The sequence below is a fragment of the Panthera pardus genome, unplaced genomic scaffold (genome assembly GCF_024362965.1).
Source record: "Panthera pardus isolate Hobbes unplaced genomic scaffold, ASM2436296v1 HiC_scaffold_17, whole genome shotgun sequence".
In the NCBI taxonomy this organism is placed as follows: Eukaryota; Metazoa; Chordata; class Mammalia; order Carnivora; family Felidae; genus Panthera; species Panthera pardus.
In genome coordinates this window covers 139,740,870-139,765,163 of record NW_026526732.1, presented here as the reverse complement: position 1 = coordinate 139,765,163, position 24,294 = coordinate 139,740,870, and the positions used below count along the sequence as shown (strand labels likewise).

General features: G+C 42.5%; 1 protein-coding gene across 3 annotated transcripts; it reads right to left on the bottom strand.

Annotated features, from left to right (window-relative positions):
* Positions 1–3,603: 3,603 nt before the first annotated feature.
* Positions 3,604–24,294, bottom strand: MRPS10 (mitochondrial ribosomal protein S10). Of its 3 annotated transcripts, none has more exons than XM_019457127.2 (7): positions 24,124–24,294; positions 12,082–12,146; positions 11,916–11,988; positions 9,785–9,921; positions 7,597–7,705; positions 5,785–5,874; positions 3,604–5,311 (listed from the first exon to the last, which is right to left on the bottom strand). In XM_019457127.2, exons 1-7 carry the CDS (start codon positions 24,277–24,279, stop codon positions 5,228–5,230), a joined length of 714 nt encoding a protein of 237 aa, XP_019312672.1. In that variant the 5' UTR covers positions 24,280–24,294; the 3' UTR covers positions 3,604–5,227. The 3 variants fall into 3 exon arrangements, with proteins under 3 accessions (XP_019312672.1, XP_019312676.1, XP_019312675.1); XM_019457131.2 differs by having other exon boundaries at positions 11,916–11,985; positions 24,120–24,248; XM_019457130.2 differs by having other exon boundaries at positions 24,120–24,247.

The window sequence follows — 24,294 nt, the reverse complement described above, 5'->3', positions numbered from 1 at the left end:
TCTTAGATCTCATTTCAATCTACTAGTAGGCCATTCCATCAGCTCTATCTCCACCATATTCTGAATCCCACCACTTCTCATCGCCTCCGTTACTGCATTTCTCGTCTAGGCCATGTCCTCACACCTGGTCCCCGGCAGCAGGTCCTACCTGGTGCTTCTGCCCCCTGGACAGTAGTATGTTCTAAAGCCTAAACCAGATCGGTCACTCTCCTGCTCCAAACCTTCCTGTGGCTTCCCAGTCACTCTCAGAATTAAATCTGCACTCCTTCCCGCAGCCACGATGCAGTATGTGATCTAGTCCTTGCCTGATTGGCCTTCATGTTCCTCTGTCCTGGTCCCCAGACACACACACGGGGCCGTGCCATTGACCTTCCCGCTGCTCTTCTCCCGTGGCTTCACATGGCTGTCTTCTGGACCACTCTCCTCTCCTCAGAAATGTCCCAACCCCACCTCAGGTAGCCATTCAAGTAATTCTGACACTATCTTATTTTATTCACAGAACTTAACTAAATCTTATTCTTCCCCGCCCCCACCCCCCACCCCCCATTTATTGTGTCTTCACCAGAGTCCAACGTCCTTGAGGAGAGGACTTCACCATACACAATGAATTCCCAGGGTCCAGAACAGTGCTTGGCACATACGAGGAACTCAAATACTTATTGAGTAACTGAGCAAAGCTCAGCACACAGTCAGGGCTGAATGAATGAGAGCCATCAGAGCTTAATTTTACAGGACAATCCTTTGGTTCCTTTGAGAGTGCCTGGGCCAGCAGATCCCTGTTGGTGTGAAATGGCAACGGAAGGGGCCTTGAAGATCACCCAGCCCAGCGATCTCCAACCTTTTCTCCATCTCCTCACACCGGAAGACAACATGCGCCCAGCAGCTGCTGTGGCTCTGTGCCACCGGCACCCTAACGGGCTTGGTGTGGAGGAGGTGTCATCATCCCTGTCTCTTCACATCTACTGACACTTAAGCAACACCGAGGAGTGACTAAAGCACGGCACCCGTGCTCAGGTTAAGAAACTGTATGAATGAAATGGAACTCGATGTAGCCCCTGGCCAAGGAATCTAAAAATCAATTGGCTTTTCACGTGGGTCAGTTGCCCATGACCTGCCCTTAATTATTGCTGAGCTATTGAGGTATAAATATATCATTTTAAAGAGGATTAGGAGCCATATGGAGAAATGATAACCGGAAGTGAGTAATAATAGCGGGGATTTAAGGAGGGCAGGGTTAGGAATTGAGCAGGGATTTGCATAGAGAACCCTGGGGATCACAGGTGGTCAGCCATAAGCGTGGCTCTAGGAGAAGAGAAATGTTTGAGAGCAAGGAACCAGTCTGCTGAGCCTCGGTCCAAAGCCTTAATGTAAATCGCCTCTGTGCCAGTTGTTCTTGTGACCCTGTGGGACTGGGCCTCCATGCGTTTCTGAAGCCTCAACTCTCCTGTTCCCCCTCGGACACTCAGGCCCAGTGTCAGCCCTGAGGCTCTAAGGATTGCACTGTGTATTATGCTTCTTGTCTTTATTCATACACAGTCAGGTCTTTTATTCCTTAGATATTTTTCCCCCTAGTCAATCTCTTTACTTCTAAGCTTTAGGGGAAATGAGTATATTCTGCTCAAGTGCAAGGGGAGGTAAATCTGGATTTTAGGTCTGAATATCTGCACTGAATACGGGGACATCTGACGGATGTCTAGGTGGCTCAGGCTCAAGTGGCTGACCCCTGATTTTGGTGCAGGTCATGAGCTCAGTTCATGAGTTTGAGCCCTGCAGTGGGCTCTGTGCTGACAGTGTGGAGCCTGCTTGGGATTCTTTTTCTCTCCCTCTCTCAAAATAAACTTAAAAAAAAAAAAAAAGTTAATGGGACACTTGGGTGGCTCAGTCAGTTAAGCGTCCGACTTTGGCTCAGGTCACGACCTCACAGATTGTAGGTTCAAGCCCCGCCTCGGGCTCTGTGCAGACAGCTCGGAGCCTGGAGCCTGTTTTGGATTCTGTGTCTCTCTCTGTCCCTCCCTCGCTCATACTCATTCTCTCTCTCAAAAACAAATGAATAAATATTTAAAAAATTAAAGAAACATATATGTGGATTTCTGAGTACCTCCTAGCCTTTGGAAATTAGGTTCTGGGCTGTCCCTGCCTCTAACTGACACACAAATCAGTTTCACCTTTTTTGTCTCAGCTTCATCTGTAAACTGGAAGGGTGACTAAGTGGGCTGGTCATAACTTGGTTTCCTGCTCTGTAAAATGGAGATAATCATCATAACTACTTTATTGGGTTGTTATAAAGATGAAGTAAGATAGCATCTGTAAATGACTATGTAAAATGCTTGGCATCATGTGTGGTGGTGATTATAATAAGCACGTTATGTGTTTTCTCATCTCAATTAAGCTTCGCATCAACTTCGGTAAGCAAATAAGTAAATGAAACTTCGCAGCTGCTCTAAGGGTTGTCCACACCTTAGCGATACTCTCAGGTCCTTTCCAGCTGGTGTTTAAACAGTACATACAGCACACGAGCGTCTGGAGTAGCACCCAATTTGTACTGCTTCCACTACCGGCTATTATTTAGTCAGTCTATTATCTGTCTGGGGTCAGTGTGAGGGGCTTTATAAGCTATCTATTTTAACACTCCAACCTTAGTAAGTAGGAGGTTTCCTACATTTTACTAATGTGTAAATGGAGGCTCTGCCAGGGTGAAGTATCCTGCCCAAGTTTAAATCAGTTAGCTTTGAACTCTTATCTGACTCAGGCCTGACTCCAAAGTCTGTTTTCTCTACTCTGCTACTCATTAATGTTGCAGTAAAACTAAATAATATAATGTAAGAAAGGAGCAAGAGTAGCTTTAACAAGTAGAAGTGTTAAGAAATTATACTGGCTTAAAATAATTGCTGTCGGTACTTAAAAAAAATTTTTTTTAACGCTTATTCATTTTTGAGAGATGGAGGGAGACAAAGCGTGAGTGGGGGAGGGGCAGAGAGCGAGGGAGACACAGAATCCGAAGCAGGCTCTAGGCTTCCGAGCTGTCAGCACAGAGCCCGACGCGGGGCTCGAACTCACGAACCGTGAGATCATGACCTGAGCTGAAGTCGGATGCCTAACCGACTGAGCCACCCAGGCGCCCCAATTTGCTGTCTGTACTTACTGTGGCATGTCTAAGTGGCCAAAGGAACAGACAGGTGATTTGCTTTGAAAGCATCAAGACTAAGCCCTTGAATGGGTTTCATCTGTGGAGGTCTACCAATAATTTTAAACAGACCATAACATTATTTTATTTCATATGAAAAGAAAATATACCTCAGATCAGAGATAGCAATGATGAACTCAGGGTTATACCTCAGTAAAAAAAAAAAATAACCTCACTTCCTACGTGCCTTCCGGTTCATTCCATCAGATCCGCTTTTCTCGTTACCTCCCTTCCCCACATGGACAAGTGGTACCTGGGCATTAATTCTCATTTTCAGATTATGCATTTTGCTCAGGAGACCCAACTAAAAAAAAAAAAAATGAATTTCTCAGCTTATCAGGATGAAGAAATCCTCTTGTTTCTATCAGGAAATAGGCTTCAAGTATACCAAATGCTTTTGTCAAAGAAATATCACCAGCTTCTGTTGTGTGTGTAGTTTATTTGTATATTTACCTTAAAACAAGATTTTAATATATAACGTGAAGTGCCAAGTAATCTGGTTTACAGGTTAATTCAGTCTGAAAACAGCTGCACATCTTGAAAGGAACTCACACGGAGAGTCAATGGAAGCCAAGTTTGCATAAATCATCTTATGATACAGTGATTAATACTGTCTGTAAAAAAGTTTAGATGTGGATATGTATTTAAGGAACTTTTTCTTTTAAAGTAAAAATGGGTCACAGATCGCTGCTTTGCAAGATATACCTCTATTATATCGCTGGTTTTATTGACTAGTTCTTAATCCCGAGGTTTACACCTGGGATAAGCATGCTTTAGGCATTTGTGAATGACACAGTCAACAACTGAGCTGTGAGCTGAGTGAGGTCACAGGGCACAGGCTGTAATTCTTTTCATGTTAATGACAGTAATGGAAGTCTGATACATAAGCAGTATGCATTCAAAACATTGACACCTGATAGTAGATCAGGGAAAAGAGAACAGGGACTCCAGCTTAAGTTTAAGGGAGGAAAAACTGAGGAGTCCTAACTACCCCAAAGATGTGAAGGAAACCGCAAAAGACATGGACCTGCTTCTGCTGTAAAAAAGGAAACGAATCACTCCCTTGGGGATGATACACCAGCAGTTTCAGCACATTGTAGTCCTGCCTCTTTCAGGGTTTTAACTAAGATTTAATTTCATGGAAAAGTAGCCATCTCCAAACAAAAAGAATGCCATTTACCAAAACAAAGAGGCCTTATCAGTGTGGGACTTAATAAGAAAAAATATTTATCTGTGCCCTGCATGTTTTTCAAAAGCCATACTTCCATTCAACGTTTGGTATTTACTCCAGTGCTGGTTACAGAGCTACCAAAATAAAAGCCTGTTGAATGAATGAATCACGGGATGAAAAAAGTGATGCAGACAGTCATTTCTCGAGAGCTCAAATTCCACTACAGTGCTCCTTCTTGGCAGCCTGGCAAGGGTTTGGGCGACAAGAAGAGTTCAGTGTGTGCCACAAGTGTACGTGATCTGCTGCACAGTACATTCATTTTCAAGAATGTCACGCTTAAATGTGGTGAAATTTGGAGGTCACCACCTCCACACCAGGATTTTCCAGCTTGCACTAGCTAAATTATCAAAAACTGTTTGGCGTTACAATGTTACATTAACCAAATTAACTGAAGGTTCCTTCTAAGTAGCTGAAAAGGAAAAAAATGTGTGTAAGGAGTTATTTCAAACATTCACTTTCAGACAAATGAAGTGACACAAGTTAAAATCAGTGCAAACTGATAACTGAACTGTAACAGAATGACAAAACAGAAACCTGATTCTTTTGGTGCACAGTAGTCAAAGTGGCTTGCTCACATTTGTTAAAATCGGAACTGAAACAATGATGTGTACAAAAGAGTAAGGTGAAGTGGTTTTCACTGTGGTCCAGTGTGTCATTAAAGTTTCACCCCCACTTTGAGCTGATCAGGGCACGTGGGCTCAACAGAGTGGTCAAGTGCACTCACGGTCGCTCCCACTGGAAGCCTCTATCTCAACATACGTGTTTGAGCCACCCTTGGGTCAAACGCCGGTGCAAGTAGACTGGCTGAGACTTTAGGACCTGCTTTCTGCTTTCTCCTCTGGTACTGTTTCCCAGATTGGCTCCTTGATGTGTTCTGGTAACCGTTCTAGTTTTGTCTAAAAAGAGAAATACAAAACTATAACATAATGTGGACTTAACCCAACTCTTTAGCCACAAATTGGATGAACTCTGTTCCCTCAAATCCTCTTGCCTTCTTTCTTCCTTTTACCCCTCTCACCTTTTTGTAGGGTTCTGAAACAGAAGGAAACCGGATGGTATACAAAACACTCTCACAAATGGTCGATCTGATCCCCGGTGATCTCCAGGGACACCGCCAATTAACGTAGACCCCGCATCTAGGCAACTGCTAAGCGGGAGGAAGACTCCAGAGGCGGCCCGGGGAGGAGGAAGAGGCTGCGGTGGCGGGATTCCGCTCAGCTGCCACTGCTGCAGAGGGGCAGGGACCCCAGCTCTGCCTTCTTGGCACCTGCCACGGGCCATCCCGCTTACTCGGTGGGCCGAGACAGGCCCGCGATGTGGCAAAACAATACAGGCCTCCCTCCATCAGAGGTAGAAATTTAAATCATACCTTTATAACTTCCATGGCAACTCCTTCAGGTAAGTTTCGCTGAATATATTCCAAGTAGACATCCGCTGTACTTCCAGTCAGATGTTCTAACTAAAATGTCAAACATGAAATTGGTTCATGATATGCCGTTAAAGCAGAAATGTTAAGTTTCTGTTTTTAAGTAAAAGCAGTACAGCCTTTTCTTCATGAAATCCTACAAGGAATTCCAATTTAAAAGGAAAAGAGTATATAGATCCTCTGGTTGACTGGAAGGGGGAGTATGGCATAGAACACCTTAAAACCAGGGCTCTATGGAACCCACCCGACAAGCATGATGTTAAAGCAGCATACCTGCATTTGTTTCATTAACAGTTACAGTAAAACCTTGGTTTGTGAGCATGATTTGTTCCGGAAACATGCTTGTAATCCAAAGCACTTGTATATCAAAGTGAATTTCCCCATAAGAAATAATGGAAGTTCAGATGATTCGTTCTACCTCAAAAATACTCATATAAAAATAATTACAATACTGTAATAGAATACAAAATAAAGAAAATACAAAATACAAAGAAAAATAAACAAATTCACCTGCACTTACCTTCGAAACCCTTCATGGCTGGTGTGAGGGAGACAAGAGAGAGGAGGGTTATTGTGTAGGACGATTTTCACTATCACTAATGGAATCACTGCTATCTATTGACTCAGTGGAATCTTCTTCTGCATGGGGGCCATTGTATATGTTCAGATGTTGACAACAGAACAGTATTAATAAACTCTTGTCACATACTGTATTTATGTAACTGGCAATCAGGCAGCAGAGGAAAGGGCCTACATGTGCAGGCAGCCTGACAAAGAATGAAGCAAAACATTCCTAAGCTTACTCTTGTATGGAAGAGCAAAGGACTGTCCATAGGTGCTTTGAAGGGACAAAACATACACTAGTGCCAGTTGTGGGCACCTTCCAACGTTCTGAAAAATCACTGATTTCTACCAAACACCGCAGCCTGAGACCAAGCATCTGAGCATGCGAGATGATCACCCACAATCCCAGAGTGAGAGAGTGAGAGTGAGAGTGAGAGTGAGAGAGAAAGAGAGAGAGAGAAGAACCACTGGCTCAGTTGTGATCATGTGATGTTCGGCATCACATACTACTTGTATTGTAAATTTATTAGAAATGTTTGCTCATCTTGCAGAACACTCGCACAACAAGTTACTCGCAATCCAAGGTTTTACTGTATTAATCACTTACTATGTGATGGCAGTATTCTAAGTGCTTTCGATAAATATCTCATTTTATCTTCTCACTAACCTTATGAGATGGGTACCATTATTACTCTCATTCTACAGATGAGAGCACTGAGGTACAGATCACACAACTGGTATGTGCCAGTACTTGGATCTGTCTGATTCCAGAACGCTCACTCTTCTTAACCACAAGACTATGCTGACCCTACTGGATGCACAAAGGAATAACAGATGAATGAAAAACCTTAATGGTGCCCGGCACAGGCATGGAAAACCCAGTTAGCATGTAAAAAGGATCACTAGAAGTATATAAAAACTTAACTAGCATTTTTGAAATGTAAGTAAAATTATTCCAAGGCCATATTATTGTATGAAAATTAGCATAATTTCCATTGCTGAGTTAAAGTATGAACTGCTCTTAAGGATGGTTTATTTGAGTTTGATTTCCTATCATATACCTTCTCTACAACTATCAGTCATGGGCAGACTGAAAGAAGTCAACCCGGTCAACATCAAAGGAAAGTTACAATGTGCTAGTGTGAAATTCCAGGTATTTCAAAAATGCTTGAATGTCTGAAATAAACTCACCTCTAAACATCTGTAAAGTGTTCTCATTTCATACTGAACTCTGTGCTTCTTGAAAATATGCACTGATTTGAGAAGAGTAAATCGTTCTATTTTTCTTGGAGGCTCATGTCTGAAAAATTAATGGGCGAAACAACATGCTTAAGCTAAGTGATGTTAAAACCTGAGTCACTGATATCAAAGCATGATTGCACAATTTTGTAGGTCAGGCTCATACTCAATTACAGGCATTAGCTACCATTTACAGACTTCCATTTGTCAAGAATGTCCTGTGTAACAACCGCTGTCATAAAGCTCAGGCCAAAACAAACACCCCAGACAGCAATGGGAACATTATTCCACAGCCCCAAAAATGAGCCTTGGCATGCAAGGGCACACACATGCACCTGTGGCTTTTACAACCCTGAACTCCCTTTCTGACCAAATATATGAACTGTGAGGAGTAGCAGCCATGTGCTACTGTTTGTGTATTATTTTAGAAAAACCTGCACAAACACTGATAACCACAAAACTAAAGTCTGTTATGGGAAACGTGTGGGTTCCTTCTGTTTTGTTATAAGGCAAGGCTGGCAAAGCCCCAAATGGGCCTTGTTTAGCACCAGGAGCAGGTGATGAGAGAAGAGGGTTGCAGGAATCACCCCTTATCCGCGGTTTTGCTCTCAGCAGTTTCAGTTGCCCGTGGTCAACCGTGGCCCAGAAGCAGATGAGAACTCCTTCTGAGGGAGTCAGGTCAGTAGCAGCCTAACATTACACCATATATCACAGTGCCTACATCATTCCCCTCACTTCCTCTCATCCTGTGGGCAATTATTTTTTAATGTTTATTTATTTTGGGGGGGGGGGGGAGGGAGAGAGGGAGGGAATGCATGCACGCAAGTGGGGAGAAAATCCCAAGCAGGCTCCATGCTGTCAGTGCAGAGCCTGACATGGGGCTCAATGTCACGGGCCATGAGATCACGACCTAAGCCAATATCAAGAGGTCAACGTTTAACTGACTGAGCCACCCAGGTGCCCTTCATCACGTGGGCATTTTATGGTCTCATCTCATCACAAGGGTGAGTACAGTACAGTAAGAAATTCTGAGAGAGGGAGACAGCACATTCACATAACTTTTATTACAGCATATTGTTGCAACTGTTCTGTTTCATTACTAGTTAATTTCTTACCGTGCCTAATTTGTAAGTAACTTCCTCACAGGTATATATGTATAGGAGAAAACAGTACATATAGGGTTCAGTGCTATCTGTGGTTTCAGGCATCCACTGGGGGTCTTGGAAGTATCCTAGACAGGTAAGGGGGAGACAACTATAGTTACACTTGACCCGGCAGTGATTTCAAGGCCATATGAAGCTCACCTGACTCCTGCATGAAATTACTGGGTGACTAGTGTTTCTGAAGGCTGGTTTTAATTTTTTTTTTTTTTTTTCAACGTTTTTTATTTATTTTTGGGATAGAGAGAGACAGAGCATGAACGGGGGAGGGGCAGAGAGAGAGGGAGACACAGAATCGGAAACAGGCTCCAGGCTCTGAGCCATCAGCCCAGAGCCTGACGCGGGGCTCAAACTCACGGACCGCGAGATCGTGACCTGGCTGAAGTCGGACGCTTAACCGACTGCGCCACCCAGGCGCCCCTGAAGGCTGGTTTTAAAATAATGGCTATATTAGACAAAGACCATCAAACCCAAAGAGTCTAAAAAGATTGCTTGTTTACCTAATCCACCTCCCTGCCCCATGGAGGGCCCAGACATGAGGGCTTCTTGGGTCTCCTATGTCTATGCAATTGCTAAAGAAAGGATTTCCTCTATTTTTCTTGTTCACTCATTCTAATACTTAAAAATTCTAGTAGATAGGAATCCTGATAATATGACAAACCTAAGCTCTATCTACCATGAGGTTCTATGCTGTTTTAAGAGCTTAGACCTGGGGCGCCTGGGTGGCTTGGTCAGTTGAGCGTCTGACTTTGGCTCAGGTCATGATCTCACAGTTTGTGAGTTTGAGCCCCACATCGGGCTCACTGCCGTCAGCAAGAAGCCCACCTCGGATGCTCTATCCTCCCCCCGCCCCTCCCCAACACGCTCAAAAAAAAAAAAAAAAAAAAAAAGAGCTCACACCTAGTTGGGATGAGCACCATTTTCCTGGTTGATCATGTTACAGCAGCTAAAAGGTCAGATTAGGAAAGATAAATACTTACACTTTAATAGAGATACCAAGTTCTTTAGCAGCAAGCACGGCAAAATATTCGTAACTGTCCAATACGGCTTTATCATGGCCTTTTACTAAAACTGACAGGCGCTTATATAATGTATCTGGTTCATCAGAAATGGTTATCTAAAATTTTCAAATCAAGAAGAAAAGTTTCAGTTGTGGTTCCTCCAATATTTATAACTGGAAAATTTAACATATTATCCTCAATTGAACACTTTCAGAGTTTACTAATAAATGGGGAGAAAAATGCTGAGCAACATCTTAATACTGTTAGCCTAAGTAGCTAGATACTAACACATTCAGATCTCCACAATGACGCTTACAATCTGTTAAAATATACTTTAAATCAAAAGGACTTCCAAGCAACCTACAAAATCACTAATGAGACCTTCTAACTTAATATTTATTGGGCCCCAAATACACCATGGGAAAGGATTCTGGGGTCTGTTAACCAAGTAGCCTGGTTAGAAGGGCAGAAGACTTGGATTGAGAATTAAACTCTGCTTCTTATAGCTGAATGACAACGGGCAAGTCATACCATCTCACCATATTTCAGTTTCCTTATGCATAAAACGGAAGAATACCCATGCTAGAGCTCACAGCACCACTCACGGCATTTCTGTAGGGCGCTAACATGTAAACACAGATTAAAGTGCTTATAAGTCATAAAACGTTGTTTTACAAAGGCAAGCTATTGCTATTTATATTTTTATTAGTTTTATTCATGTATGTTTTGCCTACCCTAATAGAAAAATTACTCATTTCTAATTAAAATGTTATGGCACTGACTGTACATTTAACTTGTACCTCTTCCACTCTAATGCTTAAAGATTTTAGGAATAATGGGTTTGACATTTCTGACTTTCCTCCAAGGGGTGAATTACCTTCACCTTCATCCATCCATTAGACCAGTAATTTATCTTACTAATCCAATGATTCAGGGTTAAATTACTTTGCTCCTCAAAGGAAATCTACTTACTAACCAGGAAGCAAGCTAGACATTTACTCTCAATTATCCCCAAGGTTAGGTAGGGTTGCTGGAAAGAACAGAGTACACGGATATTCTACACCATAACCTAGGGCACAAGGGAGAGGGAATATAGCCCTAAGAGGTGTTTCTGATTGGTCCTCAGAGGGTTTTAAAGAGAGTTTGAATCTGTCGTGATATAAAAAAATCAAGAGATTTTGAATAAAAATTTGGATTTCAGTTTAGCTTGGAAAATTTGAGACCATGTGACATCACTAGGTCTGATTTCCCACGTGGCAACAAGTGGCTAGAGTAAGTAGCAGCTGTCTTGCTTATAAAGGGCATAGCCTGCCACCGTGCCCACCCTGCCACCTTTCCTTACAGGCCTGGCCCAGGCAAACATCTGACTTGGAGACCCAGAGTTTATAGGTATCGCCATGGAAATATACCCAGTATTTATTCAGTGAAAGAAAAATCAAAAGAGCAGTACATTATGTAGAACACAATTTCATTTTGGTGTGCATGTGCACAGACAAGATGATTACATACAGACAAATGTCTAGAAGGATTCATGACAAACCGTTAAAGGGGATTATTTGTGAGGGGTGGAAATGAAAGGTTTCAGAATTTGTAAGGATTTTTTAAACCACAAATTTACACAAAAACTGGGCTCACAGAATCATGATTTTTACTTAAAGGAAAAAAGGTTACACAGCTACTTCTAGATTTTCTTTACTGTGGTAATGTGCTTTCTCACTGTGAACAATAAAGGATTGTCCAGGCCCAGGTTCAATGTCTTAACATGAAAACAAAGACCTGAAAGCCTAAAAGAGAAAAAAATTTCCCTAATGTAATAACAAGTATTCTGCATCATTAATTATGACAACCCTTCACATTATGCTGAGCTAAAGCAAACGACTGCTTATTCCCACAGTTATTTGGGGTAAATAATTGATTCCCTGATTCTCTGAAACATAATATGAGCAGCCAGGGACATTACAGAGTACTTTACTCAGGCACACCGTGCAATTGCCAGTATTCGAAAACAAAGTATTTTTACTCTAAAGTGCTCGGGAAACAGCCCCAAAGGAAATAATGAGGAAAATTTATTGCTAATATAGCTCCTTACCAAGAAACAGAGAGTACATACCGTGGGCTTGGTCAAATCCTTGGGAATATCAACATGTAGGTTTGAAAACTGCACCCACTTCATACTGGTACTGCTATGTGTGGAAACAAAGAGAAACCTAAGTAAAACAGCACAAAAGCCCATTTCCTTATTCGATTTAGCAAACCCAATTATATTATATACTTACAGGAGAAAGCCACCATTTCTGGCTGTACTGCTCTTAGAACCGTTTACAGAAAAACTCCTTGAACCCTAAAAATGAGGAGCATGTTTCAGAATTAAAGTCAGTATTCAAATCATTCATAGTTTCCACTAAAAAAATCAAAAGGTGTACAATGCTTCAAATAATGGGCTATCTCATTATTTCAAATGAAGACACTGAGGTAACTAAAATGCCAGATTAGATTTCATTTTAAAACAAGAGAACAACGACAGAGTGCATAATCAAAAAAGACTCTCAAAATAGTAGAGAATTTGTGTCTTTTAAAGCTCAGGAGTAAGAACTTTTTCAAACAAGGAATTCTTGGGGTGCCTGGGTGGCTCAGCTGGTTAAGCGTCTGACTCTTGATTTCAGCTCAGGCAATGATCTCATGGTTCGTGGGTTTGAGCCTTGTGTCGGGCTCTATGGTGACAGTCCAGAGTCTGCTTGGGATTCACTCTTCCTCTCTTTCTGCTCCTGTTTGCGCTCTCTCTCAAATATTAAAAAAAAAAAAAGCAATTCTCTTTCTCTCTCATACACACACGCAATTCTCACATTAAAAGAACACCTATGGGGACGCCTGGGTGGCGCAGTCGGTTGAGCGTCCGACTTCAGCCAGGTCACGATCTCGCGGCCCGTGAGTTCGAGCCCGGCGTCAGGCTCTGGGCTGATGGCTCGGAGCCTGGAGCCTGTTTCCGATTCTGTGTCTCCCTCTCTCTCTGCCCCTCCCCCGTTCATGCTCTGTCTCTCTCTGTCCCAAAAATAAATAAAAAACGTTGAAAAAAAATTTAAAAAAAAAAAAAAAAAAAAAAAAAAAAAAAAAAAAGAACACCTATGACATGGGGCGCCTGGGTGGCGCAGTCGGTTAAACGTCCGACTTCAGCCAGGTCACGATCTCGCGGCCCGTGAGTTCGAGCCCCGCGTCGGGCTCTGGGCTGATGGCTCGGAGCCTGGAGCCTGTTTCCGATTCTGTGTCTCCCTCTCTCTCTGCCCCTCCCCCGTTCATGCTCTGTCTCTCTCTGTCCCAAAAATAAATAAAAAACGTTGAAAAAAAAAAAAAATTAAAAAAAAAAAAAAAAAAAAAAAAAGAACACCTATGACTTAAATATGTGAAAAGAAAAAAAAGGGGCCCCTGGCTGGCTCAGTCGGTTGAGTGTCTGACTTTGGCTCAGGTCATGATCTCACAGTTCATGGGTTTGAGCCCTATGTTGGGCTCTGTGCTGCCAGCTCAGAGCCTGGAACCTGCTTTGGATTCTGTGTCTCCCTGTCTCTCTGCCCCTCTCCTGCTCATGCTCTGTCTCTCTCTCTCAAAAATAAACATTAAAAATAAATAAATAAATAAATAAATAAAATAAAATAAAATATGTGGACATCAAGGAAAAAAAATGTGACTTCATTCTTCCATTGGTTTTTATAGATTAAATGTACTTCAATATAATATTTATTTTGCCTGAATATTTCTGAGCAATAAGTCTCTTTCTTTTTTTTTTCAACGTTTTTTATTTATTTTTGGGACAGAGAGAGACAGAGCATGAACGGGGGAGGGGCAGAGAGAGAGGGAGACACAGAATCGGAAACAGGCTCCAGGCTCCGAGCCATCAGCCCAGAGCCTGACGCGGGGCTCGAACTCACGGACCGCGAGATCGTGACCTGGCTGAAGTCGGACGCTTAACCGACTGCGCCACCCAGGCGCCCCAATAAGTCTCTTTATAATCAAGAGCTGGACAGTAATTCTAAAGTAGCCTTCTTTTGAAGCTTTCCTACATCTTTTCTAGCATATGTATTTCTTGGCTTGGCTGGGTTAGCTTAGTTTATAAATAAATCGAAACGCACAGTGAAACTGACACCCATCTTCTACCACTGCTGTACTTCATACTCCCAACAATCCAGCATTTCCAAATCCTTTACTGTCAGCTCCCCCTAGTGGACAAAACTTCTAGTTTTAGGAGACCTATGGTACTATTATATATGCAATTTGCCTTCTATTTTCCGCTTAAGCTATCTTGAGATTTAAAAATGTAACTTGAGAAAGGAGAATTACAGTAAGATCCCTAAAAATACTTAGAAGATGAAAATGACACTTTAGTACAAGTAAAACTTAAACCAACTGAGGGTCACCTAAGTATGTTTTAAAAGCCTATTCTTAGCTTATTGTCCTGTCCTCCCTCTGTACCCAAGATGGGCGCAAACCAAAACCTTCATATTCGCCCTTGGATGAAGGGAGAAAAACAAAAAGATAGGAAATCAGGCACAATACAAGGCAGCTGGAAGTGAGTGCCATTCCCCACACACAATCACAGAGGAAATCCCCTCCCTGCATGTACGCCAGAGACCCCACAATCCAGTTGTGCAAAAGGACCACAGGTCTAAGGAACAGGACACTTCCCAGTCATATTCTCCCAGTATAAACCTCTTCTTTTAAAAGCTGGAGCCTAAAGTGCTGTTATATCCACAAATCAACCTTAAGAAGTTCTTAAGATTTTTGTTTTGTTTTGTTTTTTTAAGGGACAGAACCGAGTCTGAGTGTGCATTGTATTAGTAGTTCAAAGTTTCAACTTCTTCCACCATCTAACTTTTCTTTCTTTCTTTTTTTTTTTTTTAACATTTATTTTTGAGACAGAGAGATAGAGAGCATGAACAGGGGAGGGTAAGAGAAAGAGGGAGACACAGAATCTGAAACAGGCTCCAGGCTCTGAGCTGTCAGCACAGAGCCCAATGAGGGGCTCGAACCCACGGACCACGAGATCATGACCTGAGCTGAAGTCGGAGGCTTAACTGACTGAGCCACCCAGGCGCCCCTAACTTTTCCTTTTTTAAAAGTTTATTCTTATTTTTGAGAGAGACAGCATGAGAGGGGGAGGGGCAGAGAGAGAGAGGGAGAGAGAGAATCCGAAGGAGGCTCTGCACTGTCAGCACAGGGCCCGATGTGGAGCTTGAACTCACAAAACCGGGAGATCATGACCTGAGCTGAAACCAAGAGTTGGCCGCTTAACTGACTGAGCCATCTAGGCACCCCCACCATCTGACTTTAAGAACAATGGTTCTCCAAGTGTGGTCTGAGGACTTGAGGGGTCCAAGAGATTAAAACTATTTTCCTAATAATAGCCGTTATTTGCAACTTTTCCACTCTCACTCTCAACCGTGTACAGTGAGGTTTTCTAGAAGCTGCATGCTGAGTGATATAGCAAGACTGCAAAACAAACATGAGAATCCAGCTGCCCTCCATGAAGCCAGACATTAAAAGAATGTGAAAATGAATAAAGGGAAACCTCATGAAGCAGGGAGGTTAGAAGGGGGAGCCATACCACTCAATGTCAATTATGGAAAGAATTGTCAATTACAGGCCCCAACACGAAAAGATGTTCACTGAATCTTCTATAAGAAATTGACTACCTCTGTGACTCAGCCTATGAAAAACTATCTGAACTCCTGCTTATCTCCACTGGACCTTCATTCAAAGCACTTCCCAACTTCTTCCTTTTCCTCCATAAAATGTTTCTCTCCTTTGTTTATGGGACTTGCCTACGGTTTGCCATAGCTTGCATGTCCCAAACTGTATTTCTTTGTCATTCCCAAATAAACCAATTTCTACTGGTAAAATAACTTTTATTTTTAAGGTTAACATTATTTGGTGATCAGAAGTGGGATCCAAAAATGAACCCCAACAGCTTTGAGGCTGGTGAGCAAACAGGTGCCAGGGCCCACAGAGGCAATTAAGCTCACTGCTTTCTTGCCATTCCTGGTGTTGGAGGCTAAGTTTCTCCTGCACTTCGAGATCTATTCTCTTTGTGCTTTGAGCTCTCCAGTCTTTATTTGGGATCTGTTTTAAGGTTTTGTCCTTTCAGAGTACTTGCCTGACCTTTGGTCTGACTCCCTTCTGGAACCAGACGGTTCCTGTTGGAACTGTGCCCTGTTTGGAACTGTGTTAGTTTTGGTCCACCTCCTTTCCAGAACTGGGCTGTTCCCACTGGTTCTGTGCTGACCTTTGGTCAGATTCCTTTGGAACCAGGATGTTCCTGTTGAAACTGTGCTGTTTAGGAATTTTTCTTTTTTTGCTCTAGAGAAACCTCTAAGAAACAGGACCCCGGTCATCAAAATGCTTTAAGGGCAGCACTCCTTCTGGGACCTTGGTTTTATGTTTAAAAACTGTGGTTCCTTCTCATGCCCATTTCTAACTAAATGGACTGACTTAATCGAAAGTAATTTAGAACTTCAATTGGCCATTATGGGGAAGTTTTGATCTCCCCAAACTTACTTTTCTCAAAACCAAACCGGACAGCCATGTCTCTAAACTTGTCAAACTTGAATGGGATGCCTGTGTCTTTTTTTTTTTTTTTAATTTAATTTTTTATTTTTAAAAATTTACATCCAAACTAGTTAGCATAAAGTGCAACAATGATTTCAGGAGTAGATTCCTTAGTGCCCCTTACCCATTTAGCCCATCCCCTCTCCCACAAACCCTCCCGTAACCCTGTTTGTTCTCCATATTTATGAGTCTCTTCTGTTTCGTCCTCCTCCCTGTTTTTATATTCTTTTTGTTTCCCTTCCCTTATGTTCATCTGTTTTGTCTCCTAAAGTCCTCATATGAGTGAAGTCATATGATTTTTGTCTTTCTCTGACTAATTTCACTTAGCATCATACCCTCCAGTTCCATCCACATAGTTGCAAATGGCAAGATTTCATTCTTTTTGATTGTTGAGTAATACTCCATTGTATATATATACCACATCTTCTTAATCCATTCATCCATCGGTGGACATTTGGGCTCTTTCCATACTTTGGCTATTGTCGATAGTGCTGCTATAAACATGGGGGCGCGTGTGTCCCTTCGAAACAGCACACCTGTATCCCGTGGGTAAATGCCTAGTAGTGCAATTGCTGGGTTGTAGGGTAGTTCTATTTTTAGTTTTTTGAGGAACCTCCATACTGTTTTCCAGAGTGGCTGCACCAGCTTGCATTCCCATGGGATGCCTGGGATGGATGTCTTAAAGCTTCCAAACATTACCAATTAATCTAAAACTGGTTCTCTGCAAAATATAGTTTCTAGACTGAGACAAAGATGGAAAGGCTTCTGAGGCCCCCAGGACTGTAGCAGCCACCTATGCTCAAGCCCCACCTGTGGTGACATCGTCCTCCTTCCCTCCTGTTGGCTTTCATCCCCTCTACACCCTCAGTTTCCCCACTTTAATTTTCTCACCAAACTTCCCTTTTCATCCAAACCTCTCCCTGCTCCCTCCCTGAACCCACTAAAATTTGCTCCTTTAAAGTTAAATCTTCTGAGGTTCCAAATAACCCCCAAATTTCTTATATTCCCTGGAGTAATGCTGAATTGCGAGCCATAGTTAAAAAGAGTTTCCCTGTAATGACTGAGAACCCCCATAAGTTTGCTGAAGCATTTCCCATAGTTTTGCAAACTTGCCAACCCAGTTTCTCAGATTTTTTAGCAATTAGTCCACATTCATGTTGGAGAAGGCCAGACCAGACACTGGCTGTAAGTAGCCCAATGGGAACATCTTGAAAAGAGTTTAGAGAAACAGACCCCTGATTTTTGGCAAGATGCTAGAACATTCCCTGGAAATCTCCACTGAGCAATTACAGTAGACTTTTCCTAAGCCTGCTGATTGGAACAAAATTCAGTCTTGCACACAAAAGCCTGATGAACCTATTCATGACTATTAAAATTGATTTCAGATTGCTTTCAAAGAAAATTCTGGTCTTCCTTTTGATGTTGAATCCATTGGGGTAGCATTTAACTATGTTTCTTAACGGGATGAACTGGGCTAACTCTTTTTTTAGTTAAAAGGACCATGATGGAATGGGAAACTGTGCCCGCTCCTGATTAGTTGGTTTGGCAAACCAGCTTGCTAGTACCTTAGAGGAATCACCTAAAAGAAAGACCACTAAAATGCTTAATTTTTCATTCTAACAAATGAAGGCCCTTAAACAAAACGAAAAACTTCCTAGTTTCTGCTATTGTTGCAAAGAGTCAGAACACAGGAAAAAAAGATTGTTACCATCTTGCCTTCAGCCCTCTATAGCCAGCCTTTCCAATGTCCTCCTCATTCCCAAGACAGGGCTCCAGGAAACCAAAGGAGTTCTTCCCAAACCTCCCTCTTACTTGGCTAAGGGAAACCACTGTTCAGATCAGGAACAAATCCTTCTCTTTCCTTATTGACACAAGAACTACACGCTTGGTGCGTGACCCCAGTGCTATAAAGCAGCCCCTGCTTGGAATACTAAAACAGTTCAAACACTGGGGTCTCTAATAAACTTTACCAGTTTCCTGTCTCTGACCCTGTTCTCTTTAGTCTAGGCCCTTTGGGAGACACACACCCTTTTCTCCTTAGTTCCTCTGCTCCTACAGATTGCAGAGATTTTTCAGAAATACATCATGCTGGAATTTCTTTCTCCCAAAAAGAGGGAAATAATTCTAGAATTTGACAGTAGGACTCAAGATAGCCAACCAGGGAGATTAAATGACCTTCTGACATCTTTTATTTGCTCCATGTCTGACAGCACTACAGCTGCATCTGGGGACACTGTCCCTACTGGGTCAAATCCTCTTTCTGGGCAAAATCTTCATCTGATTGGCAGAATCCACGGGTATACTTTCCATCTAGATTCAACAGCTCCTTCAAAACCTCTCCCCAGAATGAATGAATACTCTATAAATAAAGAAGCCCTGCAAGGCATCAAGCTGGTAACAGAAGGTTACAAAGCTCAGGGCCTCATTATCCCCTGTACTAGTCCTAGTAATTCGCCTATTTTACCTGTGAGAAAACTCAATGGCCAAGGATGGAGGTTTATCCAGGACCTCTGAGCAATACGTTGCTATCCCTCGGCACCCTGTTCCTAACCCCCATATGTTACTGACATCCATTCCCACTGAAAGCAAATTTGTCACTGTAATTGATCTATGTAGTGTAAAAATAGCCAGTATCTTTTTGCTTTCACTTGGGAAGGATGGAAGGACCCCTGGACAATAATGCCCCAGAGCAGCACAGAGAGTCCTTACTTTTTACAAACCTTAAAAACAGATGTGGATGATAAAAAACTTTCTATAGGCTCTACTTTGTTAGAATCTGTAGATAATTTGCTTTTCTGCTGCCCTTCTCAAATCCTTTCTCAGTAAGACAGCACCTATCTGTTAAAGCTTTTGGCATTAAAAGGACATCAAGTCTCTGGAGAAAAACTGCAGTTTGCTCAAACTCTGGTTCAATACTTAGAGCACCTGACCTCAGAATGAGGACCAGATCTGGATCCAGGTAGGCTTTGTGCCATCCTGAACTTCCTCAAACCTAAAACGAAGTGCCAATTACGAGGTTTTCTTGGACTGGCTGGCTACTGTCGAATTTGGATTTGAAACTTCTTTCATGGCTCAATCTCTATATGATTTACTGAAGAATAAAAAGAAATGGCCAACCTAATTCTATTATTTGGAAAAATCGAGAAGACATAGCTTTGGGGACTTTAAAGAAAAGCCTAATAAAGCCCACAGCCCAGATGTCCTAATTACCAACTTCCCTCGTTGCATGTGAGGGGGGAGGGAACACCCTTGGAGTACTCACCCTAAAACATGGGGACCATCATGGACCCATGGTGTATTGTAGCCAACAACCAGACCCTGTGGCACGGGGATATTCCCCTAGCCTCTGCATTCCTAACCATTCCTGCCACTGCACTGAAGCCCTCTGAAGAAATAATCATGGAATCCCCTTTAACTATCCTTTAATTCTGGCTAAGGGTAAAGCTGCAAACATTTATAACAGTCAATATGCCTTTGGGGTAGCTCATGATTTTGGAATGTTAGGAAATAGTCAAGAAGTTTCCAATGGGGATAAAATTGAAAACATCTATATCCAAAATTTATTCGATACTATGCTTTGGCTGACTGCACTGGCTGTTACTAAGGTTCCCAAGCATTCCAGACTCAACTCCCTGGGTACCAAAAGGAAACCGCCTTGCTATTATTTCCACCAAAAGAGCTGCTTTCAAGGAAATCAATAGCCAGACTCTGTCATGGTCCAAAGGGATGTTCCTCCAAATAATAATTTGGAAAAACTAACCAGAGATACCCAACAATTGGCCCCAGAGAGGAAAAAACAATATTGGAAATCGAGTAATTGTTGGCTCAATAAAGAGAACTGTGGTTTGGACCAAATAACAATCGGGCCTTACCAGAAATTTTAACATTCCCATGACTTACCATTATACATGTCTACTGACAAAATGACAGTGTCATGAGCCCATATTCACGGGGAAATATTACTAAGGCTGCAAACAGTGTCTATCCCGCTCATCCCACCTGTCCAAAGTATAATGCAAAGAAATCGGTTTGCACAAATTTCATATAGCTCCCCCATCTTGCGGATATAAATATATTTTAGTCATGGTCTGTATGTTTCTCACTGAACTAAAGCTTTCCCTTATACACAGGTTACTGTTTCTTCTGTTGCTAAACTTCTGTTAGAAAAGATTATTCCTACCCGGGGAACCCCTCTTGAACTTCATAGTGACTGGGGAACCCATGTTACCAGTCAGGTGCTTTGACAAGTCTGTGCTGTGTGGCTGGTTTTACAACACTTCTATTGTATTTATCAACCTTAACCCTCAGGGTTAGTCAAACTCACTAATGTCAGGTTAAGAGTAAACTGACAAATTTTGTAGACACCCTCCAAATACCTTGGCTGAAAGCATTGCTGTTGGTCCTTCTCAATCTCAGATCCACCCACTTTGGTACTCAGCCTCTCGCCCTTTGAGCTAGTCACAGAACGCGCAATGCACCTGGCCCTTGCCTCCTTGATCCACAATTGATAAAAGGAGATCTATTTCATACTGTAAAGGTCCAATTACTTCTTTTTTTAAAGTTTATTTACTGGGGGGGGGGGGGGGGGGGAGGGGTTGGCAGAGAAGAGGGAGAAGGGGAGAGAGAGAGGAGGAGAGAGAATCGCAAGCAGGCTCCGCACTTTCAGTGCAGAGCCCGACGCGGGGCCTGAACTCAGAACCATGAGATTATGACCTGAGTCGAAATCAAGAGTGGGACACTTAACTGACTGAGCCACCCAGAGGCCCCAAGGCCTAATTATTTCCATTAAAAACAACTATGCTTTGGTAGAGCAATCTCTTCACAGTGCACCTGGGAGACAGACCTTCACATCTTGCAATATGGAGATTTTGTCTACTGGAAAAGATACATCCAGAAAGACTCTCTTTAACCTTGTGGGAAGGACCCTCATCAGCTACTGCTAACCATCCCTTGTGCTGCCAAACTCCAAGGGGCAGAATCCTGGACTCACATGACACATCTAAAGAAAGCGACAAACCCTAACTGGACCTGCACACCGTCTGATGACCTAAAAGTAAAGGCTTCCCAGAACTGAAGCAGATGACATCTGAAGACGCAGCTTTCTCAAGATGTCCAGACCAAGCCTATACATCTTTTCCTCACTATTTACTTCTATTTCTTTTGTGGAAAGAAAATGCCCTTGTCCACCTTTCCCAAACCCCCGTGAAAGGGGGGAAACCACTTCTTTTGATGATGGCCTTTTGAAAACAGCCTCATCACGAACCTATGACAAATTAACCTTTCACCTGCTTTTTCTGAAGGGTGAGAGGTTTCAGCATTCACAAGTCTCTTTTTTCCATTTGGACTATTAACTGACTCTGGGATCTTATCCAGATTTATGGCGTGAATTTGCAACCTTACGTGCTGTGTTATTGGATTACATTTGGTTCCAAACAATTCTTTTGAGATACCAATACTGTTTTGAGTTTTGCTACTTTTGCAAAAAGTTCATTAGCTATTGCTTCAGGTTTATAACTACACTGTATTTTCCAAAATGCACCCAGTTCATTCTTTCAGTGTGTTCTTGCAATATTCACTATTTTGTCTTCACGGCCACTTTAAGCAGGGATTTCCAGGAGGCATACATGACTCCATGTTTGCCTCTGTAGGGGAGAAGTTTCCTCTCCCAAGTCACAATACGTGCCAATAAATATTTTAGTTTGCTACCTTCAGACTTAGGGGACAAGTTTAGAACCACCGTGTAATTTGGAATTGTTACATTACTTCTTTTGTATAATTATTTAAAGTTTTATACTTAGCTTGTCAAGCTTTTGTAAAAATGATGTACCCAATAAAGAGATGATCTCCAATTGGTACAAGCCTGATGTCTTGATAAATGGGAAGTGCCTAAGAGTTCTCCCTGCCACCCCTACTTGTTACTTGAGTCACCTCAGTATGTTTCTTTCAATTAAAAAAAATTTTTTTTAGTGTTTATTTATTTTTGAGAGAGACAGAGTGCAAGCAGGGGAGGGAAGAGAGAGAGGGAGACACAGAATCTGAAGCAGGTTCCAGGCTCTGAGCTGTCAGCACAGGGCCCGATGCAGAGCTCAAACCCACGAACCGTGACATCAGGACCTGAGGCAAAGTCGGATGCTCAACCAACTGAACCACCCAGGTGCCCCAACCTCTCAATATGCTTCCAATCTGTATTTTCTCTCTGACATAAGACATAACAACCAGGAAAAGTCCTTCCTGGCACGGAGGAACAAAACCACTAAATATGGAAACCTGACTCCCAATTAGTAATGCTTTTGGAGAAAGATCTTGATCAAAAGGAGGAAATGTAAAAATAAAAGGAAACCTCACTAGAGTCCAGAGCCTAAAAGGGGGTCCCACATCACTTAACATCAATTACTGGAAGAACTGTCAATTACAGACCTCAAGAGAAGAATCAGAAGTATGATCAATTACAGGCCCCCAAAAGGAAAAGATGCATGATAAATCTTCTACAAGAAACTGACTACACTGCAACTCAGCCAAGGAGAAACCATCATCACCCTGAACTCTTGATTTTCTCCAAAGCACTTCCACTCAAAACAGCCCCTCTCAACTTCCTCCTCCTTTCTAAAACAATCCTTTCTTTTATTTGGGGACTTACCTATGGTCTTGCCATACCTTGCCTGTCCCGAATCGCAATTCTGTTATTCCCAAATAAACTCATTTTTGCTGGCAAAATAATATATACTTTTAAGGTTAACAAGAGATTTACAAAAACATAAAACGCTGCTACTCTTGTCACTAACTTTGTTTTGAAAAATTTAGTTATTTTTCCAAAAAATACGTAATGCATTTTTTTTTCTTTTCTTTTTAATTTTTTTAAGTTTATTTATTCTTGAGAAAGAAGATGCGCGCGAGCGAGGGCCGCAGAGAGAGAGAGAGAGAGAGAGAGAGAGAGAGAGAGAATACTAAGCAAGCTCCACACAGCGCAGAGCCCCACCCACTGCTCAAACTCAGAAACCCTGAAATGACGGCCTGAACTGAAATCAAGAGTCAGGCGCTTAATGGACTGAGCCACCCAGGCGCCCCTTCTTGGTCTTACTTCTAAATGAATAAGCATTTTTAAGATTCCCAGTTTTATTTTCTAAGAAGGTATATATGCAGAGCTAAAACCGACAAAAGCAAAAGCTCTCTCGAGTCCTCAACCAGTTTTAGAGTGTTAAAGGGATACTGAGACCAAATAACTTGAGAATCACTGCTTACGGTTTTTGCTTTTTCTCCCAAGAAAGGCGCAGGGAACAGCCCATTCCTACCACTTCCGCGACTCTCATCTAATGTCAGAATCAAAGCTATCCCAATTTGGTTCCATGGGAGGGGTCTAAGATCTGGTACCAGTTCAGCCCCTAATTTTTACCAAAGCAAGCCTTCTCTGAGCTTCAGTTTATTTTGCAAACCTGAAAAGAGTGGTGCGGGACATACGCTGTTCAACATTCTTTCCAGCTCTGACATCCTACGATTCTTCTTGTTCCCGTGTTTGCCCGTGTTTGCCCTGATTCTTACGTTTTATCTCATGAGAGGATTCGAAATAAAACCAGTCCCTTTCCCGCCACCTTCCGGCAAACAATGCGCCAAGGGGCGGAATAAATACCGGGGGAAACTCCAGATGGCCAGAACGACAAGCGGCAACAAGACTTTACGGCTCCTGCCCTGTCAGCTAGCTTAGTACCCCCCACCCGCCAGATACCTGCCAGAGACGCCGGCACATGGACCCAAGCGCCGCTCGCGCCGCCATCTTGCCGTCCCGGGCCCCTAGGACTGCTTCCGGGGCACAGTCGCGTCCTCAGACCATAGAGTTCCGCAAAAGGAGAGAGCGTAGCCTTGCGTTCCGGCACAGGAACAACCATAGAGACGTCATTCCA

Bases quoted from the DNA above. Each gene is read 5' to 3' on its own strand.
- MRPS10 (XM_019457127.2), bottom strand. From the start codon at position 24,279: ATGGTTGTTCCTGTGCCGGAACGCAAGGCTACGCTCTCTCCTTTTGCG. The intron at 12,147-24,123 runs GCAGGTATCTGG...CCTCATTTTTAG, and splicing joins TCCATGTGCCGGCGTCTCTG to GGTTCAAGGAGTTTTTCTGT. The intron at 9,922-11,915 runs GTATGTACTCTC...TGAAAATTTTAG, and splicing joins AGGATTTGACCAAGCCCACG to ATAACCATTTCTGATGAACC.